Consider the following 24,959-nt stretch of genomic DNA (forward strand, 5'->3'; position numbering starts at 1 on the left):
CCCTGGCCTGTTCTCACTCTTGGGGGCCTGCTCTCGTTCTTGGGATCCTAACCTATCTCCTAGCTGAATATCTTCCACCCCCCCAGAACAGTTACTGATTTCGGGAAGCTTCAGCATCGGTAGATATTCAGAGTCCCCAGTGGCAGGAGCCCATATGGCGGCTACTGCCTCAGTCCTCTCGTGATAGGCCTTCATCATAATAATGTGGAATGTCCTCTTAATTTTTGTGTCTGCACAGCTAGAGACCACGTAGATGGTATCGCACAGCTGTTTTACCACCTGGTAGGGGCCCTGCCAGGAGGCCTGTAATTTATTTTCCTTCAGGGGTTTTGTTACCAGGACTTTCTGCTCAATACAAAAGGTGCAATTCCACACAGACCGATCATACCAAACCTGCTGACTCTGGGCCGATTGCATATTCTCATGGACTAGATCGGTAAGTTCCCGCAGTCGCTCCCCGAGTTCCAAGACATAACTAAGGATGGGGAGGCCTTCTGGATCTTCTACCCCCTCCCACTGGGCCCTCACTAAGTCTAAGGGTCCTCTAACCCTTCACCCATATAACAGCTCAAATAGGGAAAACCCCATGGACTCTTGGGGTACCTCTCTATAGGCGAACAGCAGATGGGGAAGATATTTCTCCCAATCCTTCATAATCTCCACAAAGGCCCGAAGCAGCTGCCCGAATGTGCTCCTTGGCTGTTGGGCCTCTCTATGTGGTCAGGCTGTGAAAAATTCTTATATGTGGTATCGCTATACTCAGGAGGAGTAGCAGAATGTGCTTTGGGGTGTAGTTGTAAGTATGCCTATTCTGTGTGTGAGAAAAAACATGTAAATATGACATTTTTGTGAAAAACAACTATTTAATTTATTAATTTTCCAAAGAATTATGGGAAAAAATTACAACTTCAAAAAATTTGCCATGCCTCTTACTAAATACCTTGGACTGTCTACTTTGCAAAAAGGGGTCATTTGGGGGATATTTGTACTGTCCTGGCATGTTAAGGCCTCAAGAAATGAGATAGGCCATCAATTTTCAGTGATTAATACCATAGCTTGTAGACTCTATAAATTTCACACAAACTATACGTATACACACTGATTTGGGTTTTTGTTTTTCTTACCAAAAAAATGTAGCAGTATAACTTCTGTTTTTCATTTATCACACAAAAAATAAAAAAGTCAGTGGTGATTAAGTACTACCAAAAGAAAGCTCTATTTGTGTGAAAAAATGTCACATAAGTACAGTGTTGCATGACTGAGTAATTGATTTTAGCACTGAAAGGAGAAAATTGGCCTGGGCAGGAAGGTGGTGAAAGTACCCAGTATCGAGGTGGTTAATCTTATTGCCCATGGGAATATATTTTGCAGTGTGATCAACTACAGTCATTTTGAAGAATTCCCTTTTCTGTTCTGTGTTCATGGATGCCAATATTCCCTCCCAGTCTAAGTCTTGGAAAGCAGCCCTCATCCTTGGAAAAATGCTCTCTTAAAGTGAAATGTTTTTATCTTTCCCGCATGTGTTTGTAGCTTACAGTTAACATCAAATGATATCATGTTATGGTCACTTCTACCCAGATGTTCTTTTATATGAATACTGGCAATAAGCTCTGCATGTTTTGAAAAGACCAGGTCTAGCAGAGCATCATTTCTAGCAGTGGCCTCTATAAACTGTACCATAAAATTGTCTTGTAATAGGTTTATACATTTCTGACCTCTTGCTGTACCAGCAGTGCCATTACTCCAGTCAATTTCTGGATAGTTAAAAAATTCCCGTTATCATCACTGTACTAGCCCTTGCAGCCCTTTCTATCTGTGCAAGGAGTTGAGTCTCCACCTCCTCATATAACAAGCTTTGAAAATAACCTTTGTAGTATGCACACCCGAATGCAGTTCCACCCATAATGCTTCAGCCTCATCACACTCTTCATCAACTAGGTCCTCTTTCACACTCACTTTAAGATCACTTCTTACATAGAGACAGACACCATTACCTTTACCCAGTCATAGCCAGGAATATTAATAGCCCAGTCATGTGAAGAATGAAGCCAATACCAATTAAATCATAGTTCTCTTCATGCACCAAAGCTTCCAACTCCTCTATTTTGCTTGGCAGACTTCTGACATTGGTGAACAATTTAATTCATTGTCATATCTGGCTCTTGTGTTTTTCACTGTGAAATAGGAGTGTGGACCTAAAGCCTTAGGGCCACTTTCAGTGGAGGCAGTGTAAAATATATCCAACCTTCCTATAGGCAGGATAGAAAAAAACAGAAAAAAATATATGCAAAGTTGGGGAAAATCATGTTCCTCCTGGTATAGACCACGAGGTACCAACATTGGTAAGTGGTTTTGTTTGCAGACCCTGAAGTTGGGGGTCAGATGAGAGGACCCAGTTGAGAAGATGCTTAATGCCATATTTTGACATTAGCGTGGACACAATCTGGTTTTAGTGGGTGGCCAAGATTTCTGAGTGGGGTACCCCTATTCATATGGTATTTTGTTGACCTAGAGGAGCTGGGTGAAGGGAGCAAAATCTTTCCATTATTGTGCCATGGTGGCTGAAATATCAGTGAATGGTGAGATGTGTGTATGAGGCTCAGGTAAAGTGCAAGAGGATCTGGCTGCTACAAGGAGTTGTCCTTTGAGGTACAAAAGTGTATTGATGGGAGAGAGAGAAGGGAGGAGTGTGTGAAATAACTGCTGATTGTACAATGTAATGCATTTCGGGGTGCCCCCAGTTTTGATATTGTTTAATCTAGAGTGATCCTTTAAGTCAGCTATCTTGTTTTTGGAGAAATTGAATCTCCTCTTTATGCTCTTGGAACACGTCTACCATCTCATTATGAACTGCTGTGTACTCCCCATTTGTCGTTCAATAAGATCATTGCCTTCCTCAATGTGATCAATTCTGCATTGTATATGTAAAATGGGGGTACAATGTACAATTCCTTCTGTAAGCCTTTTGGTAAAGATAGGAGCATATTCTTCAAAGTATGTGCAGAGAGCCTGGGCAATCAGATGCAGGCATAGCAGCAAAAGTATTAATGCTGTTTCTTGTGAAGGTTTCATAGGTGAAGGAGCAGGAGCAGAAGTGGCTTTTTTGTGTCTGTCTCTGGTCTGAGAGGAGGAGACTCTGCTATTATTTCCTCCATGTCTGAGTGCTCTTCAGCACTCTCAGGGCATGCAGGTCCAATGCTAATGTGCCTCCGAGCAGAGCACAGCTACAGTATATATGTGGCCATCTTGCACTGCCACCAAGACATGCCCTCCAACAACCCAATTTTAATTTAACCACTTCAGCCCTGTACCATTTGGCTGCCTAAAGACCAGAGGACTTTTTACAATTTGGCACTGCGACGCTTTAACTGGTAATTGCGTGGTCATGCAATGTTGTACCCAAACTAAAATTGTGTCTTTTTTTCCCCACAAATAGAGCTTTCTTTTGATGGTATTTGATTGCCTCTGCAATTTTTATTTTTTGCGATATAAACGGAAAAACAACAAAAATTTTGAAAAAAATTATATTTTCTACTTTTTGTTATAAGAAAAATCCAAAAAACTCAATTTTAGTCATACATTTAGGCCAAAATGTATTCGGCCACATGTCTTCGGTAAATAAATGTCAATAAGCGTATATTTATTGGTTTGCGCAAAAGTTATAGCGTTTACAAACTAGGGTACATTTTCTGGAATTTACACAGCTTTTAGTTTATACCTATCTCATTTCTTGAGGTGTTAAAATGGCGGGGCAGTACAACCCCCCCCCCCAAATAACCCAATTTTGGAAAGTACACACCCCAAGGAAATTGCTGAGAGGCATGTTGAGCCCCTTGAATATTGAATTTTTTGATTGAATAATGACAAAAAAAAGTTTACAAAAAGTTGTCACTAAATGATATATTGCTCACACATGCCATGGGAATATGTGAAATTACACCCCAAAATACATTCTGCTGCTTCTCCTGAGTACGGGGATACCACATGTGTGGGACTTTTTGGGAGCCTAGCCGCGTACAGGGCCCCGAAAACCAATCACTGCCTTCAGGATTTCTAATGGCGTAAATTTTTGATTTCACTCCTCACTACCTATCACAGTTTCGAAGGCCATAAAATGCCAAGATGGCACAAACCCCCCCAAATGACCCCATTTGGAAAGTAGACACCCCAAGCTATTTGCTGAGAGGCATGGTGAGTATTTTGCAGCTCTCATTTGTTTTTGAAAATGAAGAAAGAAAAGAATTTTTTTTTTCTTTTTTCAATTTTCAAAACTTTGTGACAAAAAGCAAGATCTGCCATTCTGGTCTCTGCTTGTAGAAGCATGGCGTACCTGCTAAGCAAATGATGGTTAACAATAAAACAAAGTAACGTCATCGTATAACAGAAGACATACCATACCTGCAAAGCAAATACAAAAAAAATAGTAAAAAAATAAAACGTTTTTTAACACAATCTGTGCCTAAAATATATATATGCCGACACATGGGGGCATCCGCCCCAAAAGTTAGGAGCAAGTCGCTCCTCCACCCCTACTGCCCCCATGCTTCGGCATATATGCTTTTTTTAACTGTGGTGGTGAAATCACCTCCTACAGCTCTGGAGTCACGGCTTTATGTATCGTGGGAGCAAACGCTGTGGCTGTCAAGATAAATAAATCCGCGCTGCAGCTAAATGGCGTACCTGAAAACAAAAAAATGGTTAACAATAAAACAAAGTAAACAGTAAAGTATAAAAAAATTACATACCTGAAAAGCAAACATGATAAAACATAATAACAATAAAACATTGCAGAATAGAATACAGTAAAAAAAAGCAGCACAATAGAGAGAGAATTGAGAGAGAGACAACAATAAAATGACAACTATTTTTTTTTTTTTTTTTTGTGTTTTTTTATTACTTTTTTTTTTTTTTTTTACTCTTTTATTTGTAACTGTAACGGTTCGGTTCCAGGTTCGGGTCTCTCAAAATGCGATGGCATCTTGGGAGACCCTGTGAAAGTGTGTCCTAGTCTGTGCACTGCTGTACCCTACGCTAATACTCAACTAGTGAATGGTAGCGTTCAAAACATTCACCAATGCAAAGACCAGGATTGTCAAGCCTATATCCGCACTTGCTACAGACACGCTATCTTCTTTGGGGGGCTCGTTGGGTAGGGGTACTAGGGAGGACATACGGAAAATGCCTCTCATGCAGCTGGCTTACTGCATTTGGATTGGGATGGTGAGGTGAAGCACCGTCTGGAGGGCTCTGACAATCTGTTCCTGGAATTTAAGGATCCAGTCCATCCTGAAGCTCTGTATAGCACATAAGCATTCAGCAAAGCCAATTGAAATAAGTATACAGACACTTTTTTGTACCAGCGTTTGGCCTTACAGGCAACTAGGTACGGCGCCAACAATTGGTCGTTGAGGTCCACCCCTCCCATATTTTGGTTATATTCGTGGACACTGGGGGGTTTCTCCACAACACCAGTCGCCGTAGGAATTTGGACGTCGTGTCTGCATGATGGGAGAACAGAACGAAAACATTCTTATTATCCCTCCACTTCACAGCGAGCAAGTTATTACACTTCAAGCAGGCTCTCTCCCCCAGCCTAAGACGGGAATCTACAAGCCTCTGGGGTCAGCCCCGGCGATTAGATCGCATGGTGCCACATGCACCAATCTGGTGATCAAACAAGTGACTAAAAAGTGGTATGCTCGTAAATAAGGGTGACACCAAGTCCCACACAATCTTGCCAGTGCTCCCTATGTAATCTGGGCAGTTCGGCGGCTCTATGTGACTATCTCTTCCCTCGTAAACCATAAAACTATATGTATAGCCTGTGGCCCTGTCACAGAGCTTATACATCTTGACCCCATATCTGGCACGCTTGCTGGGAAAATACTGTTTGAAAGACAAGCGGCCAGAAAACCTAATCAGGGACTCATCAATGCAGACAACTTGATTGGGGGTTTACAAGGCTGCAAAACGTTGGTTGAAGTGGTTTACGAGGGGCCAAATTTTGTAGAGCCGATTGTAACCAGGGTCTCCACAAGGACAACAGAGTTCATTGTCGTTGAAGTGCATGAACCGCAAGATCTGCACGTATCGTGCCCTGGCCATGAAGGCAGAGAACAGGGGCATAAAGTAAATGACCCATTATGGGGGGGCGTGGCCGAGACATGGAACAGAGCGGACGTGTGTGAGCTGAGCTCCGTCTGACCCGCTCCACATATCGCTCCTGCAGCAGCACACAGTGACCCTGACGCCGGCTCCGTGCGATGCCGACACGGCGGAAGCCATCCCCGCAGCCCCGAAGAACCCCACGGCTTCGTTCCAGCTCTCTTGAGGCCTTTTTCTGTGGGGGAAGACGGACGGGAGCAGAACCCAAGATGGCGCCGGGTGAGTCTTCTCAGGCCGCACACGCGGCACCCCCAGCAATGTCGCCGCACCATCCACCGGCATCCCCCCATATCCCATCCTCTCCAGACTCCAGAGGAAGCCCGTTCAGTAGCCCGGGTAGGAGAGATGTAGGGAAGAGCCATGATCATACCCCGCTGCACGCTCTCCCGGCCCGATCGGCCGCCTCTCCCTCCCCCACCTCTGGACTCTCCCAACACACGGCCTCAGGGCCCAGAGGCCCACACATAGCCCTAGATGACGGCGACCTCAGGTCCCATATCCTTGCCCTCCCTACCTGGGCAGACCTTGAAGGATTCATGGCCCGCATGGAGAAGGCCTTCAGAAAAGACATTGAGGATTTACAAGCTGACACTGCTCACATAGGAGGTAGGGTGGAGGCCCTAGAGGCGACAGTGGAGGACATTAACCCTTCCCTACAGGCTTTACAAGCACACAGTAAAATGCAGGACCAACGGATTGACTCTTTGCTCGATCAACTTGATGATGTGGAGAATAGAAGTCGCAGGGTCAACATTCGTATTAGAGGTCTGCCAGAGGCCACAGGCCCTAGGGACATAATCCCCTCCCTTCAGGGGTTGTTCACCCAGATCCTGGGGAGAGAAGCTCCCGACCACATAGAGATCGATCGGGCACACAGGGCCCTTAGACCTCCCTCAGAAGACCCTGACAAACCACGAGACATTATCTGTAAACTGCATAAATATACTGTGAAGGAGCGCATCATGTTTCATGTCAGGGGTATGCGCCATGTGGATTTTGATGGAGCACAAGTGTCCTTATTTCCGGACTTATCCAGACGCACGCTGATGCAGCGCAGGGCCTTGAAGCCTCTGCTGGCAGTCCTACAGGAGGCACACTTGGTATACCGCTGGGGATTCCCCTTCAGCCTTTCCGTCACAAAAGATGGCCAACAAATCACTTTGCGGAACAAGTCAGATCTTCCTCATTTCCTCTCACGCCTCGGCCTCCCCCCTGTGGACATACCTGATTGGCGCATTTCCTCTGAAGTTCCACTACCAGCCCGTCAGGAACCTTGGCTGCAAGCCCGCCGCAGAAGACGCAACAAGCCCCGGAACAGACAAGCTGATGCAACGGAGCAGGGTCCTCCATCTTCCCCAACTATACGTTGAGGCGGAGGAACGACTTTAGAGGCTTCAACCTTCTACCTACAGGACTGGTGCTATGTCCGTGTTTTGGTTCTAAATTCTGCTGGTTCAATTTTTGCTGTTGCAGATAATTCTCACATGCATCTGATTTTTAGAGGTGCTCACATGAAGGAGTGGGTCCCCTCAGTTGGGGCTCCTGTTTAGTGACTCTCCACCTTCCCCCCATAGGTAAACTCATGAGAGTTACATTCCTTGTAGAAGGAAGTGCACGACGCGATGGTCGCCTGCATTTTAAGTTGCCATTAGGCCGGCGGGCGATCTTTGCACCGTTGCACCTAGAGGTTATTAAATACCCACAGGTTATTACGTTTTTTGTTTTCTTGATGTTCTTAATTTCTTTTCCAATGCTCTCCCCCCCTTCTTTTTTTTTATTATTGTTTTTCTCCCTAATGTTTCATGATGATGTCTATGGAAGGGTTGTCTGTCTGTTACATGGGTTATACTCATTTGTTTTTCTTATCAGCACTTTAGATTTGCCGGGTGATACGCCGTGGCTCTCTCCTCGTCCTCTTCACGCCCTTTGGGGGACCCTACTGACAAACAGCAATGGCTGATCTGAAAGTCGTGTCATACAACGTACGGGGCCTGAGTTCTCCATCCAAACGCAGTAAGTTGTGGCTTGAGACAAAGAGATCTGGTGCACATATCTTATTATTACAGGAAACTCATTTCAGAGCTGACTCAGTCCCTCGCCTCCCCACACACATATACAATCAATGGTTCCTCAGCAATTCACCCAAATCTAAATCAGGTGGAGTCGCGGTGGCGATCCATAAAAACTGCCCCTTTATCACCATTGACCACCGCGCAGATCCTGAAGGCAGATTTGTTTTTTTGAAAGGCACTATATACAACCAAAAATTTACAATTGTAGCGCTATATGCTCCCAATTCTGGGCAGCTGAACTTTTTGGAGAGGGTCCTAGATTCCCTTTCCGATTTTCGCGAGGGGCGTCTCATTGTGGGAGGGGACTTTAATGTATGCCCCGACCCGCAGTTAGACACCTCTTCAGGCCACTCCACGCACTCCTTTGCGTTTCTTAAGCGCTTCCGTAAAACCTTACACGCTAGTCATCTGGTTGACTGCTGGAGAGTGACACATCCTACTGTAAAGGATTTCAGCTACTACTCTGCAACACATAAAGTGTACACGCGGATAGATCTTCTATTGGTAGATCAACACCTTCTGGAGTCGCTCTCTGGCACGTCAATCGGATCTATGACGATTTCCGATCATGCACCCATTTCCATTTCCCTGGCACCTTTGTCTTCAGAGGCTCGCCAATGGACTTGGCGCCTGAACGAAAACCTGCTAGATGATGCAGTAGCGCTAGCTCAGGTGACAGATGCGATTTCTATGTACTTCAAAGAAAACGCGACGGGAGAAACTGGGGTGGCATATGTTTGGGAGGGACATAAAGCTGTGATAAGAGGAGAATTTATTGCACAAGGAGCTAGGCTCAAAAAAGCGCGCTGTGGGGAACTCCAATCCTTGCTGACACAATTGCGCACAGTTGAACTCAAACACAAACGGCAATTGACCCCTCTTTTATACGAGAAATTAACAGCCCTCAGGGCACAGCTCTCAGACCTACTAGAAAAACGAACCCGTGATAGACTCCGATACGTCTCACATAAATTCTATGAATTTGGTAATAAATGTGGCAAATTACTGGCCAGGGCCCTGAAACGGCAACGTGCATCCGGACATGTCCATAAAATTCAAACACCATCGGGATCCCAAACTGTACTATCCTCTAAAATTGCAGATGCCTTTCGCGATTATTATGCCCAACTTTATCAACTCCCAGCCACACTTGTAGGACATACGCCCTCTCAGAAGGCGGACTGTATTGCGCAATATTTGGAGGAGGCTCTCACACCACAAATATCGCAACAAATCAGTGCTCAGCTTGATAAGCCTATGGCGGTAGAGGAAATAGAAGCAATCATTAAAGATCTTCCGCATGGGAAAAGCCCTGGTCCTGATGGGCTAACCAATGCGTACTACCGCAAATTTTCTCACCTCCTGGCTGCCCGAATGTGCACGTATTTCAATGCCTTAGCTTCAGGTACCACCCTCCCGAGGGACGCGTTGATGGCGCACATCACCGTCCTTCCAAAGGAGGGCAAAGACCCCTCCATCCCTAGCAGCTATAGGCCGATTTCATTGCTGAACACTGATATCAAAATTTTCGCGAAAGTATTAGCCAATCGCCTCAAACCTATCCTCCCTTCGGTGATTCATACAGATCAAACGGGTTTTATAACAGGAAGGGAGGCTAGAGACAACTCCAACCGAGCCATACAATTGATACACTGGGCGAACCTGCGACGGTCCAGTGCACCCTGTCTTCTCTTGTCTACGGACGCTGAGAAGGCCTTCGACAGGGTGGACTGGGCCTACCTGCAGGCGGTACTCTCTCGATTGGGCCTGGGAAGTAATATGCTCCAATGGATAGGGTCATTATACAGCTCCCCCGAAGCGCAGGTTAAAGTAAATGGAACGCTTTCTAACCCCTTCCCTATTCGAAACGGTACACGGCAGGGGTGCCCTCTGTCTCCCCTGATTTTTGCCCTCACTCTAGAACCTCTACTCAACATAATCAGAGCAAACCCTAATATTAAGGGGCTCACGGTGGGAACGACGGAGCATAAATTATCGGCGTATGCAGACGACGTTCTTTTCTATGTTACAGACCCACTGATCTCCCTACCTAACATCATGGCCGAATTAAAAAGATTCTGTACCTTATCAAATTTCAAAATTAATTATAGCAAGTCCGAGATTCTCCCCCTCAATATTCCTCAAGCGATGCGCTCCCAACTACAGGCCTCCTTTTCCTTCACGTGGTGTTGCTCTTCCTTAAAATACCTGGGGATCCACCTCCCAGCAGATATAACACAACTTTACTCATGCAATTTTGCACCATTACTCGCAACTATCAAAACTGATTTAACTAGGTGGGATCGCACTTCCTTTTCGTGGATGGGGCGAGTCAGCATACTGAAAATGAATGTACTACCACGAATCCTGTTTTTTCTCCAGATGATACCTATTGCTTTGCCCAGATCTCTTTTCTCAACCTTCAACAGCCTATTTGTTAAGTTTATTTGGCAGGGTCATGTACCCCGCTTAGCACTCCGCACGCTGCAACGCCCTAAAAATATGGGTGGTTTGGGAGTGCCTTCTGTCCGCAAATATTACGAGGCAGTGGCCCTGCAGAGAGTTCTCGACTGGCACCACCACACCTTCACCAAGGCCTGGGTTCCTCTCGAGAAGTTTCTGGCGGGGCGCAACCTGTCCCATGCCCCTTGGCTCCCACGAGAGAACAGAGGTCTCTCGAGCTTTGTTTCCCCGATCACTATACATGTGCTGAGACTGTGGGATGCCATCAACTCAAAGAAGCAGCTGTCACAGCCAACATCCCCGCTCGCACCGTTAGGAGGCTTTCCCTGGTTCACTCCGGGGGAACACCTTTCATACCTTCGCAATTGGACCAATGATGGGGAGGTTCGCTGTGGACGATTTATTCACGAACAGGGTTTGGTGTCCTTAGATTGGCTCCGATCCCAGTTTGGTAGCTTTCCTATGGATGGATGGCGATATAGACAATTACAGCATTTTATTAAGAGTCTACCTTTTCCGGTGCGACCCCCCTCATCACTAACCCTCTTTGAAAAACTATGTAAATCCGAGGATCCCATTTCTCACTCCATTTCCTTGCTTTATGGGATGCTGCAGTCTGCGGAATCTCAGAACAAACCAACATACATTAGGGAATGGGAAAGGGACCTGGGACACACATTTACTGAGGTCCAATTGAATAACCTTTATCGGCTAACTCATAAAAGCTCAATAGACACCAAAACGCAGGAAAATTGTTTCAAACTATTAACCAGATGGTATAAGGTACCAACGAAATTGGCGAAAATCTATCCGACAGCTTCGGAGGCATGTTGGAGGGGCTGCGGGCTCAGGGGCACTTTCCTACATATTTGGTGGGAGTGCCCGAGGCTCCGACCCTTCTGGCTAGATGTCAGAGCCCAGATAAAGGTTATCCTAGACGTGGATTTACCGGACTCCCCATTGGAGTTCCTACTGCATGTGCCATCCACCCCACTAAGTCAATACCGGAAGTCGATACTCCCACATCTCTTAAATGCTGCACGGCGTTTGATCCCCGTCCACTGGAAATCAACCCATATTCCGGGACGTACTGAGTGGATGGGCCTGATTGACTCGGTTATGGCGGCGGAGGAGTGGATGGCAAAATGTAAAGATAAGTTTGACAAATTTTATGCAATCTGGGCAACATGGATACATTATAAGTCTAAGGACAGGGCGTCCCCCCTTCAGGTTTCCCCCGGGGCCGCTTCCTGTAGGTCGGACATTGTTGGAGCTGTTTTTTAAACGGCTTCAGAGGGTGAGGGCCACGGCGTACTTAATTCACCACCAGGATCCACATAATGATAATGATATTGCACTTTTACTGCACACAGCTGTGCTAGCCTTTAGGCAGATGTATCAGTGATTTTTAGACATACCCATCAACCTTCCCCACCAATTTTCCCCCCCCTTTTTTTTTTTTTTTTTTTTTTTTTTTTTTTTTTTTTTCCCCCATCTCCACCCCCCCCCCCCTATTTCCTGCCTGGGTCAAATCCTTAAACACTAACAGGATATTGTTTTCTTAACACAGTTACTGTTAACCTGACTAGTTATGAAAGTGGTCTCAACCATAGATTCCACCTCTATTACAAGGGTGGACGCAGGATGAGGAAGTCATAAGTATCTCACGTGACACACTTTCGTGGAGGTTTTAGTATAAGCTTGCACTATTTGTTTCTATTCAATCTTTAAAACACATCCTTTTCATATGTATGGTATTTGTATACCTTTATGGTACTGCATTGTGATTTATTGGATCCCCCCCTCCCCTTTTTTCTTTTTATACCCTCTGTGTTATTATTTGTTATTATTTGTTATATTTGGAAAATATACAATAAAGATTATATAAAAAAAAAAATGACCCATTATGACCATAACATACTCATTTTAACTATGCCCATGTCGAGGGATATGCCCAGAAAGGTCTTAAATTCATAAACCTTAATTGGTTTCCAATCTCTGGCAAGGGAGGACTGGGGATTAGTGGTGATGAATTGACCAGCATACAAATTAGTTTGGTCCACAATAGATCTATAGAGATCTTCCGTGAAAAACAGTGAATAAAAATCAAGTGACATGAAATCAACTGTTTCCACCTGAATTCCAGGTTGGTCAGTGAATGGGGGAAATACAGGTGCTGCAGAATTGGTGGGCTCCCAATTAGGATTGGCAGATTCTGCAAGAAGGACACTATGAGCACGATGGGCCTGTCTTTGTCTTCTTGGTGGCAGCGGGACACTACTTGTGCTTGCCACCTCACCAGCTTGAACTGCACTTATGGGACTCGCCACATCACCACGTGATATTGCAGTTCTGGATGTACGACCAGGGTGTACTAGGCCGCTGGTGCTTGCCAGTTCACCAGGATGAGCGGCACTAGTAGGACCACAACTCCATTGTCAGAGCTATCTGTCATGGAGCCGCTGTGGTCTACAGGATCGTATTCTGAGCCTGAATCTGACAGATGAGTGACTTCCTCTTCACTATCTGTCATGCTCAGAAACGTGTAGGCCTCTTCACTACTGTACCTTTCGATTTGCCATTTTGGACTTTAAATTTACTGGTACAGTATTGAGACTCACGGGTAAAAATGCTCCTAGGCTGTCAGCAACTGTATCAAATGCTACCAAAAAAACTGTTAGCAATCGCAGGGATCAGGCCTGACTCTGCGAACGCTGCAGTTGTGTTTAGTGTTTTGTAAGTGACAGTGATCGATCCATACTGCACTTGGGTGGGCTGGGCGGAGGGGCAAAACGCAGGTGCTAGCAGGTATCTGGGCTGATCCCGCTAAAACTGCATTTTTGGGAACCCTAAACTGCTGGGGACACTAGTATAGATCTGATCAGATCAGATCTTGATCTGTTCAGATACTATACCACTAAGGGAGGTGTATGCTGCGTGCGTGGGTGGTAGCAGTACTGGCACTAATCTGACGCTGCCTGGGGCAGCGTCAGATTAGTGCCAGTACTGACCCAAACTGACCCTAAAACCTAACTGATATCACCCGCCAGGTGATCAGGGAGTTAAACCTTTATTGGGTAATAAACGACGGGTATAAAAAACAAACTAACTAACCAGCGTCACCCGTAACACTTATACGGTGATCACTGGTGAAAGGGTTAACTAGGGGGCAATCAGGGGGTTTAAACCTTTATTAGGTAGTATATGGGGGTACCTGAAGCTATAAAAAGCTGACGGTGAACCTAAATAACTAACAGGCTAACTAGAGTCACCTGTGACAGCAATATGGTGATCAGAAAAATGATTGATTAGTGACACTGGCGACAGGGGGTGAAAGGGTTAACTGTGGGGCAATCAAGGGGTTAAACCTTTATTAGGGGGTTGGGGGGGTACCCTAGAGCTAAAGGGGCCTACCACTAATTGCCCTAACACTTATAACAGTCACAAAATGACACCAATGCAGTGATCAGTAAAAAAAGGAAAACTGCTATTGGTGTCACTGTGACAGGGGTGCGATGGGGGGGGGGTGATTTGTGTGCCTATGTGTACTAGTGTTAGTGTGCTGTTGGTGCAAACTCACAGTGATGTCTCCTCTCCTCGGGCTCTGGGCGAAAAGACTGACAGGAGGAGAGATGACATCACTTCCTCTGCTTCTGTTTACAGTTTCAGAAGCAGAGGAAGCTCCTGCAAGGATGCCGACTGAATCGGGCACCCCCCACCCGCAGGAGGGGAGTAACGTACAGGTACGTTATTCTGCCTGCCCGTGCCATTCTGCCGGTGTATATCATCGCGAGGCGGTCGGCATGTGGCTAAGTATATGTCACAAAGCTTTTGTTGAGTGGTTGGAAGAGAGCTAAAGGCGATTTAGACAGCTGAAGGCGATTATTATTAGGTAATCTATTATTAAAGGATCATGGCACTGGGAATATATTTATTTGTTTTATTTTACTTGTTTGGGGGGGGTATAAGTTGCTTTAAGCTGCTGGGGGATTTTTGTGTATATAACACTTATGGAGACTTGTCCCAAGCACTGAATGTATAAATTCATGATGGCCAGGTGAATACTTGTAACATTTGTCCAAAAACTTTTTAAAAATAGACCTCAAATAGTTACAAAAGCTCACATCACAAAATGTACTTTTTATTCTTCTACTGCCATCAATGGCCAACGCGGTAAAACACTTCATCCATGTCTTTGGTGATCTTTGATCTCCTTATGAACAGTTTCTTACATGATGAAGCTCAGCCATGGAGTATATCTGAGGTGTATATCAGGGTGTGCTTCTTCCCCACATGAGAGCTGTGATGTCCAGCAACATTCATATAGAAGACATTTCCCACACTCAAGGCACTAATACATCTCGAGGGTTGTGTGAGATCCCTGATGTACAGGAAGACAGGACTTCAGTGAGGAACAGATAAGACTTCTGTCAAAAACATTTTAAACACTGAGGACAGGAATATGGCTTCTCCCCCCTGTGCAATCCCTGATGTGTATAAAGATTGGACTTGTCTGAAAAACAATGCCCTTAGTCACGACAGGAATACAGCTTCTCCCCCCATGTGAGATCTCTGATGTATAGAGAGATGGGACTTCTGTGAAAAACATTTCCCGCACTCAGAACAAGAATACGGCTTCTCCCCTGTGTGTAATCGCTGATGTCTGTACAGATGTGAGGTCCGTGAAAAGCATTTCCCGCACTCAGGACAGGAATACGGCCTCTCCCCTGTGTGAGACATCTGATGTGTGTAAAGATGGGACTTCCGTGAATAACATTTCTCACAGTCAGGACAGGAATACAGCTTCTCCCCTGTGTGAGATTTCTGATGTCTGCACAGATTTGACTTCCGTGAAAAACATTTCCCGCACTCAGAACAGAAATATGGCTTCTCCCCTGTGTGAGATTTCTGATGCGTGTAAAGATGGGACGTCTTTGAAAAACATTTTCCGCACTCAGAACAGCAATATAGTTTCTCTCCCTTGTGAGACCTTTGATGCTTGACAAGATCTGATTTTGTTACAAAACATTTCCCACAATGAGAACAGGAAAGTGGCTTCTCACCCAGGTGAGATCTCTGATGTTTAGTAAGACTGGACTTATATGAAAAACTTTTCCCGCACTCAGGACAGGAATATTGCTTCTCGTCCCTGTGAGATCTCTGATGCATATTAAGACTTAATTCAAAGCTAAAACCTTCCCCATTTTCATGACAGGAAACTTCATCCTCCCCCTGAATTCTGGCACCATCCCTCATAGTATGAGGTTGATCAGAGTCAGAGGGATTCCATGGTCTATCTACACTGTGAAGTCCACCATCTAGAGTTGAGTTCATCGTCTTTTCTCCTGCACAAGCTCTTGTGATGTCCTCATCTTCCATTTTACAACCTGGAGATAAAGTGAGACAATCCTTTGAGGGTTTCTTGATGGTGTGTCCTGGAAAAATAAAAAAAAACATGATCAATAGATATGAGAGGCTTCATTCACTGACATCAAGATTTCATTTGGATCAGGTAGATTTGAGTGGACAGATGTTCTCTGTGGATGTCACAACCAGCTTGTACTCTTCCCCTTTCCAGTAAAAGGACCTTCGGTCCTTCCCCACATTACTTCTACATTTACACAGCCTTGTCAGAAGAGCAGAAACCAATGGGGAATGGGAGGTGCATGCTCTTCACACAAGCCTAGGCACTGGGTCATGTGACCTCTGATAATCAGGAGGTTCAAATTTCAGACTTGTAGTCCCTTTAGCGTATAACAAGTGACCATAAGCCTAGGCTGATAAGAGTTTTATAATAACCTTTAGCTATTAGTCAATTCAAAGCACAGGGACCAACCTAAGAAAGTGCTACTGTAACTAAGAATGAAACACATACTCATACTACCAGCTGAGCTCCAGTAAGTACATGAAAAGGGATGAGCGTGTGAATGAGTAGGTGTTCTGTCCCACCTATTTGTATTTTTTTTCCATTGCATTTTATTGAAGAAAATTCAGGAGTAAATGAACAAGTATAATGCCCCGTACACACGGTCGGACTTTGTTCGGACATTCCGACAACAAAATCCTAGGATTTTTTCCGACGGATGTTGGCTCAAACTTGTCTTGCATACACGCGGTCACACAAAGTTGTCGGAAAATCCGATCGTTCTAAACGCGGTGACGTAAAACACGTACATCGGGACTATAAACGGGGCAATGGCCAATAGCTTTCATCTCTTTATTTATTCTGAGCATGCGTGGCACTTTGTCCGTCGGATTTGTGTACACACGATAGGAATTTCCGACAACGGATTTTGTTGTCGGAAAATTTTATCTCCTGCTCTCCAACTTTGTGTGTCGGAAAATCCGATGGAAAATGTCCGATGGAGCCCACACACGGTCGGAATTTCCGACAACATGCTCCAATCGGACATTTTCCATCGGAAAATCCGACCGTGTGTACGGAGCAAAACAGTAGTTATATGGGCCCAACGGCCTAAGGATAAACAAGAAGTTTGTAGCAATCACCAAGATGAAACATGTATACCAATTGTAGGAGAATAATAGCACATAACAGTGACTATATAAGTATATTAGATAATTGAATCATTTGTAATGAGTTTTGTTTCTCTGAAATCTGCCGGATCTCTGAGGGGACAAAATTCACAGATTTTATTGTGTTGTGATTTGAGTTTGTTTCTTAAAATAGACTGTAATGATTATTGGTGTTTCTGTAGGGTGATATGGTGGATATGTTTTCGGTGTGGTATGTGTCAAATAGTGTAAGTTACTTGTGTTTTAGAAATGGGCTCAGGGCTGCCCCTTGCAGCCTTGGTTAGGTCCGTTGGTTGTGTGTAAGAAAGTGTGGGGGTTTGGTGGGTACATGATTATAAGTAAAATAGGTGTAGGGGGGTATGAAGGAGTGTGGTTTGGGGGAAAGGGGTATAAAAATGGGGGGAGGGTACGGCTGTGAAATGGGAGGGTGGAATAGGCAGAGACAGGAGGGGCAAAGGCCTCCTACCTGACCCTGAACTTCGGCCCATCCATCCTCGATCCTTCCTTTGTCCTGATGTTTAGCGAGGTGTTATGGGGTCAACGAGAAGATGAGATAGAGGGTCATTTTAGGTATTGCGTGGGTTCATAGTTTGGGTGTACCCAGAAGTGGTCTTGAAGTGGATCCAACAGGCCCAGTGGGTGTTGTGTTTGGAGATGTTTTCATGGGAGATGGCTATGAGCTCCTCCTTTTCGGCAATTTTATTGAGCCTCAGGAACCATTCTTTAGTTGAGGAGGCATTGGATTTGCCCCATAGGACCGGGATACATAGCTTAGCTGCATTCAGCATGTGCATCGCTAAGGATTTGAAATAAGAGCATCTGGGTAGTGTAGTATGGTGCAGCAAGAATTGCACGGGGGAAAAGTCTAAGGCAAGGGTGGTTACCTTTGATGTTATGTTGTGGACTTCATTCCAGAATTTTTGGATAATGGGACAGGACCACCAGATGTGAATTAGAGAGCCCGGTTCAGAGTTACATCTCCAGCATAAGTTTGATGGTGCAAATTTATTAATGAGGGTTGGGACTCTGTACCATCGATTGAGGACCTTGTAGCCATTTTCTTGGACTGACACGTTTATCGAGCCCTTGAGAGTATTTTCAAATATTTGCCCCCCACTGATCATCTGTAAGATCTAAGGAGAGTTCTCTCTCCCAAAGGTGGCATGTTTTGTGTTTCGTGGGGTGGTTCGCAAAAAGTAGGGAGTAAATGGTGGAGACTAAGTGCCTTTGCGGAGCCTATTTGTATTTTTACGTTAATGCTTGATGTACGTTGACATCTAGTGGTGGTTTCAGGGCCACTACAACTTGTTTATAGATGTAATTTATTATGTCCCCCTGTCCTCCCCTCTTGTTTAGTGCTAGTAAGCTCAGTCCTATCAGGACCCTCACAGTTTTTTTCACGTTAGTGTTAACTCGGCACAGAAACATTGCTTGGGAAACGTATTGTCTTCTTACACTTTATATGCTGACGGTCAAGTCAGCAGGTGACTACACTGTCACAGACTGGATCTGAGGAGGTACAGTATGTCAATGCATAATGCAGTATTTGGAACAGAAGACTAGGGGTACTATGTATTCCTTAGTTAATCACATCAGGGGATGGGATCTGAGGGCTCCATATAGGCTCCATAAGCCTCTGCCTACAGATTCCCACAACCAGTGGGCCAGGTTGGAGGGGAATAGGACATTGTCCCCATCAAGGACAAGGTTCTTTGTCAGGGCAGATAGAAGTCTGATATGGATTTTTAGGAGAAACCCAATAACATCTATATGGAACCTTAATTTGGGATTGTAAGGATTTGGTGTAGATAAAGGGAATCCCCGGAAAGAGAAGTAAGCTGCTGGAATCTGTCATTTGCTAGCAATTTAAACTGCAATTTATCTTTGTAGATATCAGTTTTGCAGTCATAGTATGTATACATTGTAATAATAATATAGGTGGGTAGGTAAGTTGGGGTGAATAGATGTGTCTGGAGTCTGTTTTTAAAGGCTCTCTCATTCAGATGTGCCAATTCACAGGCAGGTTAAGGGACCCCCCTCAGTCCAGTTATTTAACAGCTTCCCACCCTCTATTATTCAAGGAGGACACACGTGTACATTCTCCCGATCGTCTGCAGCAGCGCGATCTGCAACCGCTGTGTCCACCAGACACAACGGATTGCAGCATTCGGTACTGGGGTGCTGTGATTGACCAATCACAGCAATCACTTCGCTAGTAAATTCATTATTGACATTAAATGCCATTATTCATTATTTACAATTGTGATCTCTGTGATTGGCCACAGTGATCACATGGTACAGAGTGAACCACAGCGGGCCTGCACCATGTGATGAGTCATGAATGAAGGCCATTCATGACAGAAAAAATGATTGCTTGTTACGGTGATGATCACTATAACAGCAATCATAGTGTAAAAAAAAAATCCACCCCCCCCCCCAGAGTAGAACAGTGTCACTATGGAGTACACTGCAATACTTCTAGTTACAATATGTAAAATAAAGTTGTAAAAAAAATATACATTTTTATTTACCGTTTTTATCGGCGTATAACACGGACTTTTTTCCCCTTAAAATCAGGGGAAAATCGTGGGTACGTGTTATACGCCGATCCCCGCCGTTTTTTTGCGATCGCGCCGACATACACATCCGAGTGTACAGATTCAAATATGGCGGAGCAGAGCGAGCGCCGCAGAGATCGGAGGGACTGGGCGGAGCCGAGATACACATACCCAAGTGTACTCGGCTCTTTTCGGCTCCGCTCACAGTCATGCCCAGGGCGGGACTGGGTGGGACTGTGAGTGGAGCCGAAAAGAGCCGAGTACATTCGGCTATGTGTATCTCAGCTCCGCCCAGTCCCTCCGATCTCTGCGGCGCTCGCTCTGCTCCGCCGAGTCCTCCGGCGCCATATTTGAATCTGTACACTCGGATGTGTATATCGGCGCGATCGCAAAAAATCAGCGGAGATCGGAGGGGATTGCAAGGCTGCACTGGGGCAAGGCTGCAATGGACACTGGGGAAGGCTGCACTAACAAGGCTGCACTGACATGGCTGCAAGGCTGCACTGGGACAAGGCTGCAATGGACACTGGGGAAGGCTGCACTAACAAGGCTGCACTGACATGGCTGCACTGAGAAGGCTTCAATGACACTGATAAGGCTGCATTGATGGGCATTTTAATGTAAGTTTTTTTCCCTTAAACTTCCCTCCTAACAGTTTTTTTCCTTAAAATTCCCTCCTAAACTTGGGGTGCGTGTTATACGCCGGCGCGTGTTATATGCCGATAAATACGGTATTTATTTTTACAAACTGTCACCAGGTTTGCTAATCAACGCCACCCACTCAGTGTCCCTAATCACCGCCACACCAGCCAGTGTCCCTGATCACTGCTACTCCAGTCCAAGTGTCCCTGATCACCACCACACCAGCCACAGTGTCTCTAATCACTGACATACCTGTCACAGTGTCCCCGATCACTGCCACACCGGTCACAGTATCCCTGATCTCCTCCACACCAGTGCAGTGTGGCCTCTGACTGCCATCTGTACTAATCCTGGCCTGTTTATTGCCTGTTGCCTGGACCAAACCTTTGCCTGTTTGCTGACCATGTCTCTGCCTGCTGTCTGTGCTGACCATCTGCTCATTGGACTGACTATGTTCCTGTGAGACACTCCTGGAATAACAGGACCTCTTTTGTTCTTCCGTACTTCCTGGCTAGTGAACATGGCCTTGCTGGGGGCAGCGCAGTAGGCTAGGCTTGCTTGGCTTATAGGAACTGGGACTGCTATAGGGTGACGCTACACTAAGCTATATTCCCTGATCACTCGTACAGAGGTGACCATTACAGTACATTGGTTTTGATACAATTGGTTGATTTATGTGATACACAAGGTACAATGTCACACATGTGGTAATTCCATATTTAGGAGGAGTAGCAGAATGTGTTTGGTGTGTAATTCCAAGTATGTGCATGCTGTGTGTGAGAAATATCTTATTAAATTGACAACTTTGTATGTAAAAATTTATTTTATTTTTTATTCCACATTTTTTCCAAAGAACAGTGTTGTCAAAAAACCCCTTAGAAAATACCTTGGGGTGTTTGCTTTACAAAATGTGGTCAATTTGTGGGTGTTTTCACTGTCCTGATGCTCCATATCCTCCAAAAATATGATAGGTAGTCAGGGAATTAGATGTGTAACTTATGCTACTTGAAATTCCAAATGTGCTCCTTGGATATTGGGCCTCTCTATGCATCTAGGCTGTGAAAAAGTCTCACACATGGTGTGACCATACTCAGGATGCATAATAGAATGTGTTTTGGGTTGTAATTGTAAGCGTGCCTTAGCTGTGTGAGAGGAATAACTGGCTAACTTACCTTCCCTGTGTAGTGGTTTTGCACAAAGCAGCCCGGATCCTCCTCTTCTTGGGTCCCTTTTCGGTACTCCTGGCCCTACCTCTCACACTGACTACATTCAACTGCCTGCTGCGGGTTTACCCTGATGGTCAAGTGTATACCACACTAGGTTGCACTTGTCTACGTATCTCTGGATAGCCATGTGCCTGCACATGCACCTGGCCCATGTTGCCATTGAGATATCGGACCATTCACCAAACTTTTTAGACACAGCTCGTATATATCTGATGAAATACATTGTACCTGCAGCACAGAGAAAGAGGCTTATCTAAAAGAAAAGAAGGAATTTGCAGGACGGGTATAAGTGATTAATATCAATTTATTATTGGCTGATATCCCTCATCTTCTGCCCCCCTCTGGACCAATCATTGTGTAGTAACAGAGTAAATGGAAGAGAAGAATATATTAAGGCTCACCTGTGCTGATCTCTTTAGGAATGTCCTCCTCTATAAAGGTCCCCGTTATTCCATCCTCCTGTATAGAATGCTGATCATCCCTCACATACATCTCTTCTTCTTCTGCTTTACCCTCAACTTTTATATCTATCGGATCTTCACCCTAAACCAAGAGAATGGCAGAAAATACCATATGTAAAATAGAAGTATTTATGATATGAGATCACAAAGAAAATATAATCCACACATTGTCTCCACATGTCAGTGTTCAATCACTTTATGTTCCAGACACTCAACTCCACCTACCTGATGATGGTGAGGGATGGTGTGATCTTCCTGTGTGGAATCCCGAAAATACAGAGGACGGGGACATCTCTCTGGTGGATTTCTGCTGTTAGATGGTTCCATCATGATGTCCTTATAGAGATCCTTGTGTCCTTCAAAAAGCTCCTTCATCACACCATACTCCTCATCCTCCTCTTTAAATTCTTCTTTAAAAACAATATTATCCCCAAAGTCTCCACTCTGAATATATAAGAAAACATTCATTGTAACAAACATGCTGTGTAACAATCATTAGTAATTATGATTTATACATATCTACCTGATGATGGTGAGGGATGGTGTGACCTTCCTGTGTGGAATCCCGGGAATACAGAGGATGGAGACATCTCTCTGGTGGGTTTCTGTAGCTGGATGACTCCACCATGGTGTCCCGGTACAGATCTTTGTATATTTTTGCAAACTCTGACGCCTCCATCATCTCATTCTCATCATCCTCCTCTTTTATCTCTTCTTTAACCTCAACTTTAGACTCTCTCAGATTTCCATTCTGAATATATAAAAAAAAATCATCATCATCAAAGGTAACAATGCAGATAATGTACAGATCCTAATGATACTATCAGTGATTGTTCCTCATCTACCTGATGATGGTGAGGGATGGTGTGATCTTCCTGTGTGGAATCCCGGGAATACAGAGGACGGGGACATCTCTCTGGTGGGTTCCCATTACTGGATCCATCTGTAGGAAACACACACACTGACTGAATACATTGTTTCTATGTGTTTATCAGATGATGGGGGATCTAGGTGGACCCTCCGTACTGCTCTCTCCTTTACAATAAAGTCTCCTCTTACCCGGTGATGTGAGGGGCGGCTGATTGTCCATCATGACGTCCTTGTAGAGATCCTTGTGTCCTTCTAAATACTCCCAATCCTGCATGGAGAAATAGACAGTGACATCCTGACACCTTATCGCAGTGGTTCTCAACTCCTGTCCTCAGGACCCACTAACAGGCCAGATTTTATGTATAACCTTGGGGAGATGCAGACTAGAATACTGCAATCACTGAGCAGCAAATGATATCACCGGTGATGTATTTCAGTTATCTTGCAAACCTGGCCTGTTAGTGGGTCCTGAGGACAGGAGTTGAGAACCACTGCCTTATAGGAACCTGACACACACAATGATACAGTCACCATCCAGACACATCCCTTGTCTGTTACTGGATAATGTCCCAGAATTCCCAGCACCGCTCACCTCTCCTGTCAGAAGCTCCATCATCTTCTTGGTGACTTCTAGAATCTTCTGCATGTTGTGTCTCTCAGGTTTTAGGGAGTCACATGGAGGCACTGTGATGGTCATATGATCACCTGACTTCACAAGAGGAAATCTCTATATTGAGGAACCAATAGGAATATCATGTTAGAATCCCAGAATCCTCCTCACCTCTCCGGTCAGGTCTGTGTTTTATTAATAGAGATAAGAGTGATGTCATGTGACCTCCCAGAATCCTCCTCACCTCTCCGGTCAGGTCTGTGTTTTATTAATAGAGATAAGAGTGATGTCATGTGACCTCCCAGAATCCTCCTCACCTCTCCGGTCAGGTCTGTGTTTTATTAATAGAGATAAGAGTGATGTCATGTGACCTCCCAGAATCCTCCTCACCTCTCCAGTCAGCAGGTAGACGATCTCCAGGGTGAGGTTTAGTATCCTCTCAGTTATGTGACTCCGGTCCTCCTCCATCCTTATCGGTCATTGGATCTATACAGGTTTCACTGTAAACCAATAATTGATAACAGAGAATGATCTGGACTGTACAGGTTGTAAAATATTAGGATGGAGCTGCCACCCCCATCAAATCATTCTTTGCAGCTATTACCTTTTGTACCACCACCCCCTCCCTTTAGAATGTAAGCTCTACAAGCAGGGCCCTCCTGTACCTTTCGTATTGAACTGTGCTGTAATTGTGTTGTCCCCTTTATACATTGTAAAGTGATGCGTAAACTGTTGGCGCTATATAAATCTCGTATAATAATAAAGGGGGATAATACGAAGGAAAAACAGACCCCCATCATCTGCTGGGGATAAAAGACATCACAGTGACTATGGAGGAAGAGGACGGACATGACGGGGGGTTACTGGGTGTAAATAGAAAATAAGATCTTATTACCTCCTCTGCTGCCACTTCCAGCAATATCTCCTCTCTACGTCTTGTTGGTAACTGACATCACTTCCTGTCTATATTCCATAGAGACCTTCTGTGGGGATAGCAGTGAGATCACCACCCTGTGGAGCTCAGAGGAACTGCAGCCCCTCGAGAAACATCTCGTTGTGTGAACACGGCCTTGTGCTGTGTGTGTATATACTGTATATCCAGCAATATAAATTGAAAAAAACCCGCGCTATGTGTAGCAACTCAAATACCTACAAAAATACTTTATACTGGACTGCTGCTGTAACAAAGGTAAGTATTCCCTTTATCAACTAGAAGAGCATTATGTGTCACAGCGCTGTCCTATTGTGTGTGCACATAAATCATCACAAATACACTAAAATATGTGGATACATTCATATATAAAGTGCTAGGGGCTCAAATAATATTCTCTGCAGATCTACTGCTTCCACTTTACACC

At 44.8% G+C, this 24,959-nt stretch overlaps 1 protein-coding gene across 1 annotated transcript in view; it reads right to left on the minus strand.

The window, feature by feature from the left end:
* Positions 1–24,588, minus strand: part of LOC141121731 (uncharacterized) — a 212,966-nt gene extending 188,378 nt beyond the window's left edge. The window contains exons 1-3 of the mRNA XM_073611442.1: positions 24,497–24,588; positions 23,992–24,101; positions 23,584–23,718 (exon numbers count right to left, since the gene is read on the minus strand). Coding sequence (XP_073467543.1) covers positions 23,584–23,718; positions 23,992–24,069 — 213 coding nt within the window. The 5' untranslated portion in view covers positions 24,070–24,101; positions 24,497–24,588. The remainder of the gene's footprint in view (positions 1–23,583; positions 23,719–23,991; positions 24,102–24,496) is intronic.
* Between the last annotated feature and the right edge of the window lie 371 nt (positions 24,589–24,959).

Source organism: Aquarana catesbeiana, unplaced genomic scaffold, assembly GCF_042186555.1.
Source record: "Aquarana catesbeiana isolate 2022-GZ unplaced genomic scaffold, ASM4218655v1 unanchor228, whole genome shotgun sequence".
NCBI classification, from domain to species: domain Eukaryota; kingdom Metazoa; phylum Chordata; class Amphibia; order Anura; family Ranidae; genus Aquarana; species Aquarana catesbeiana.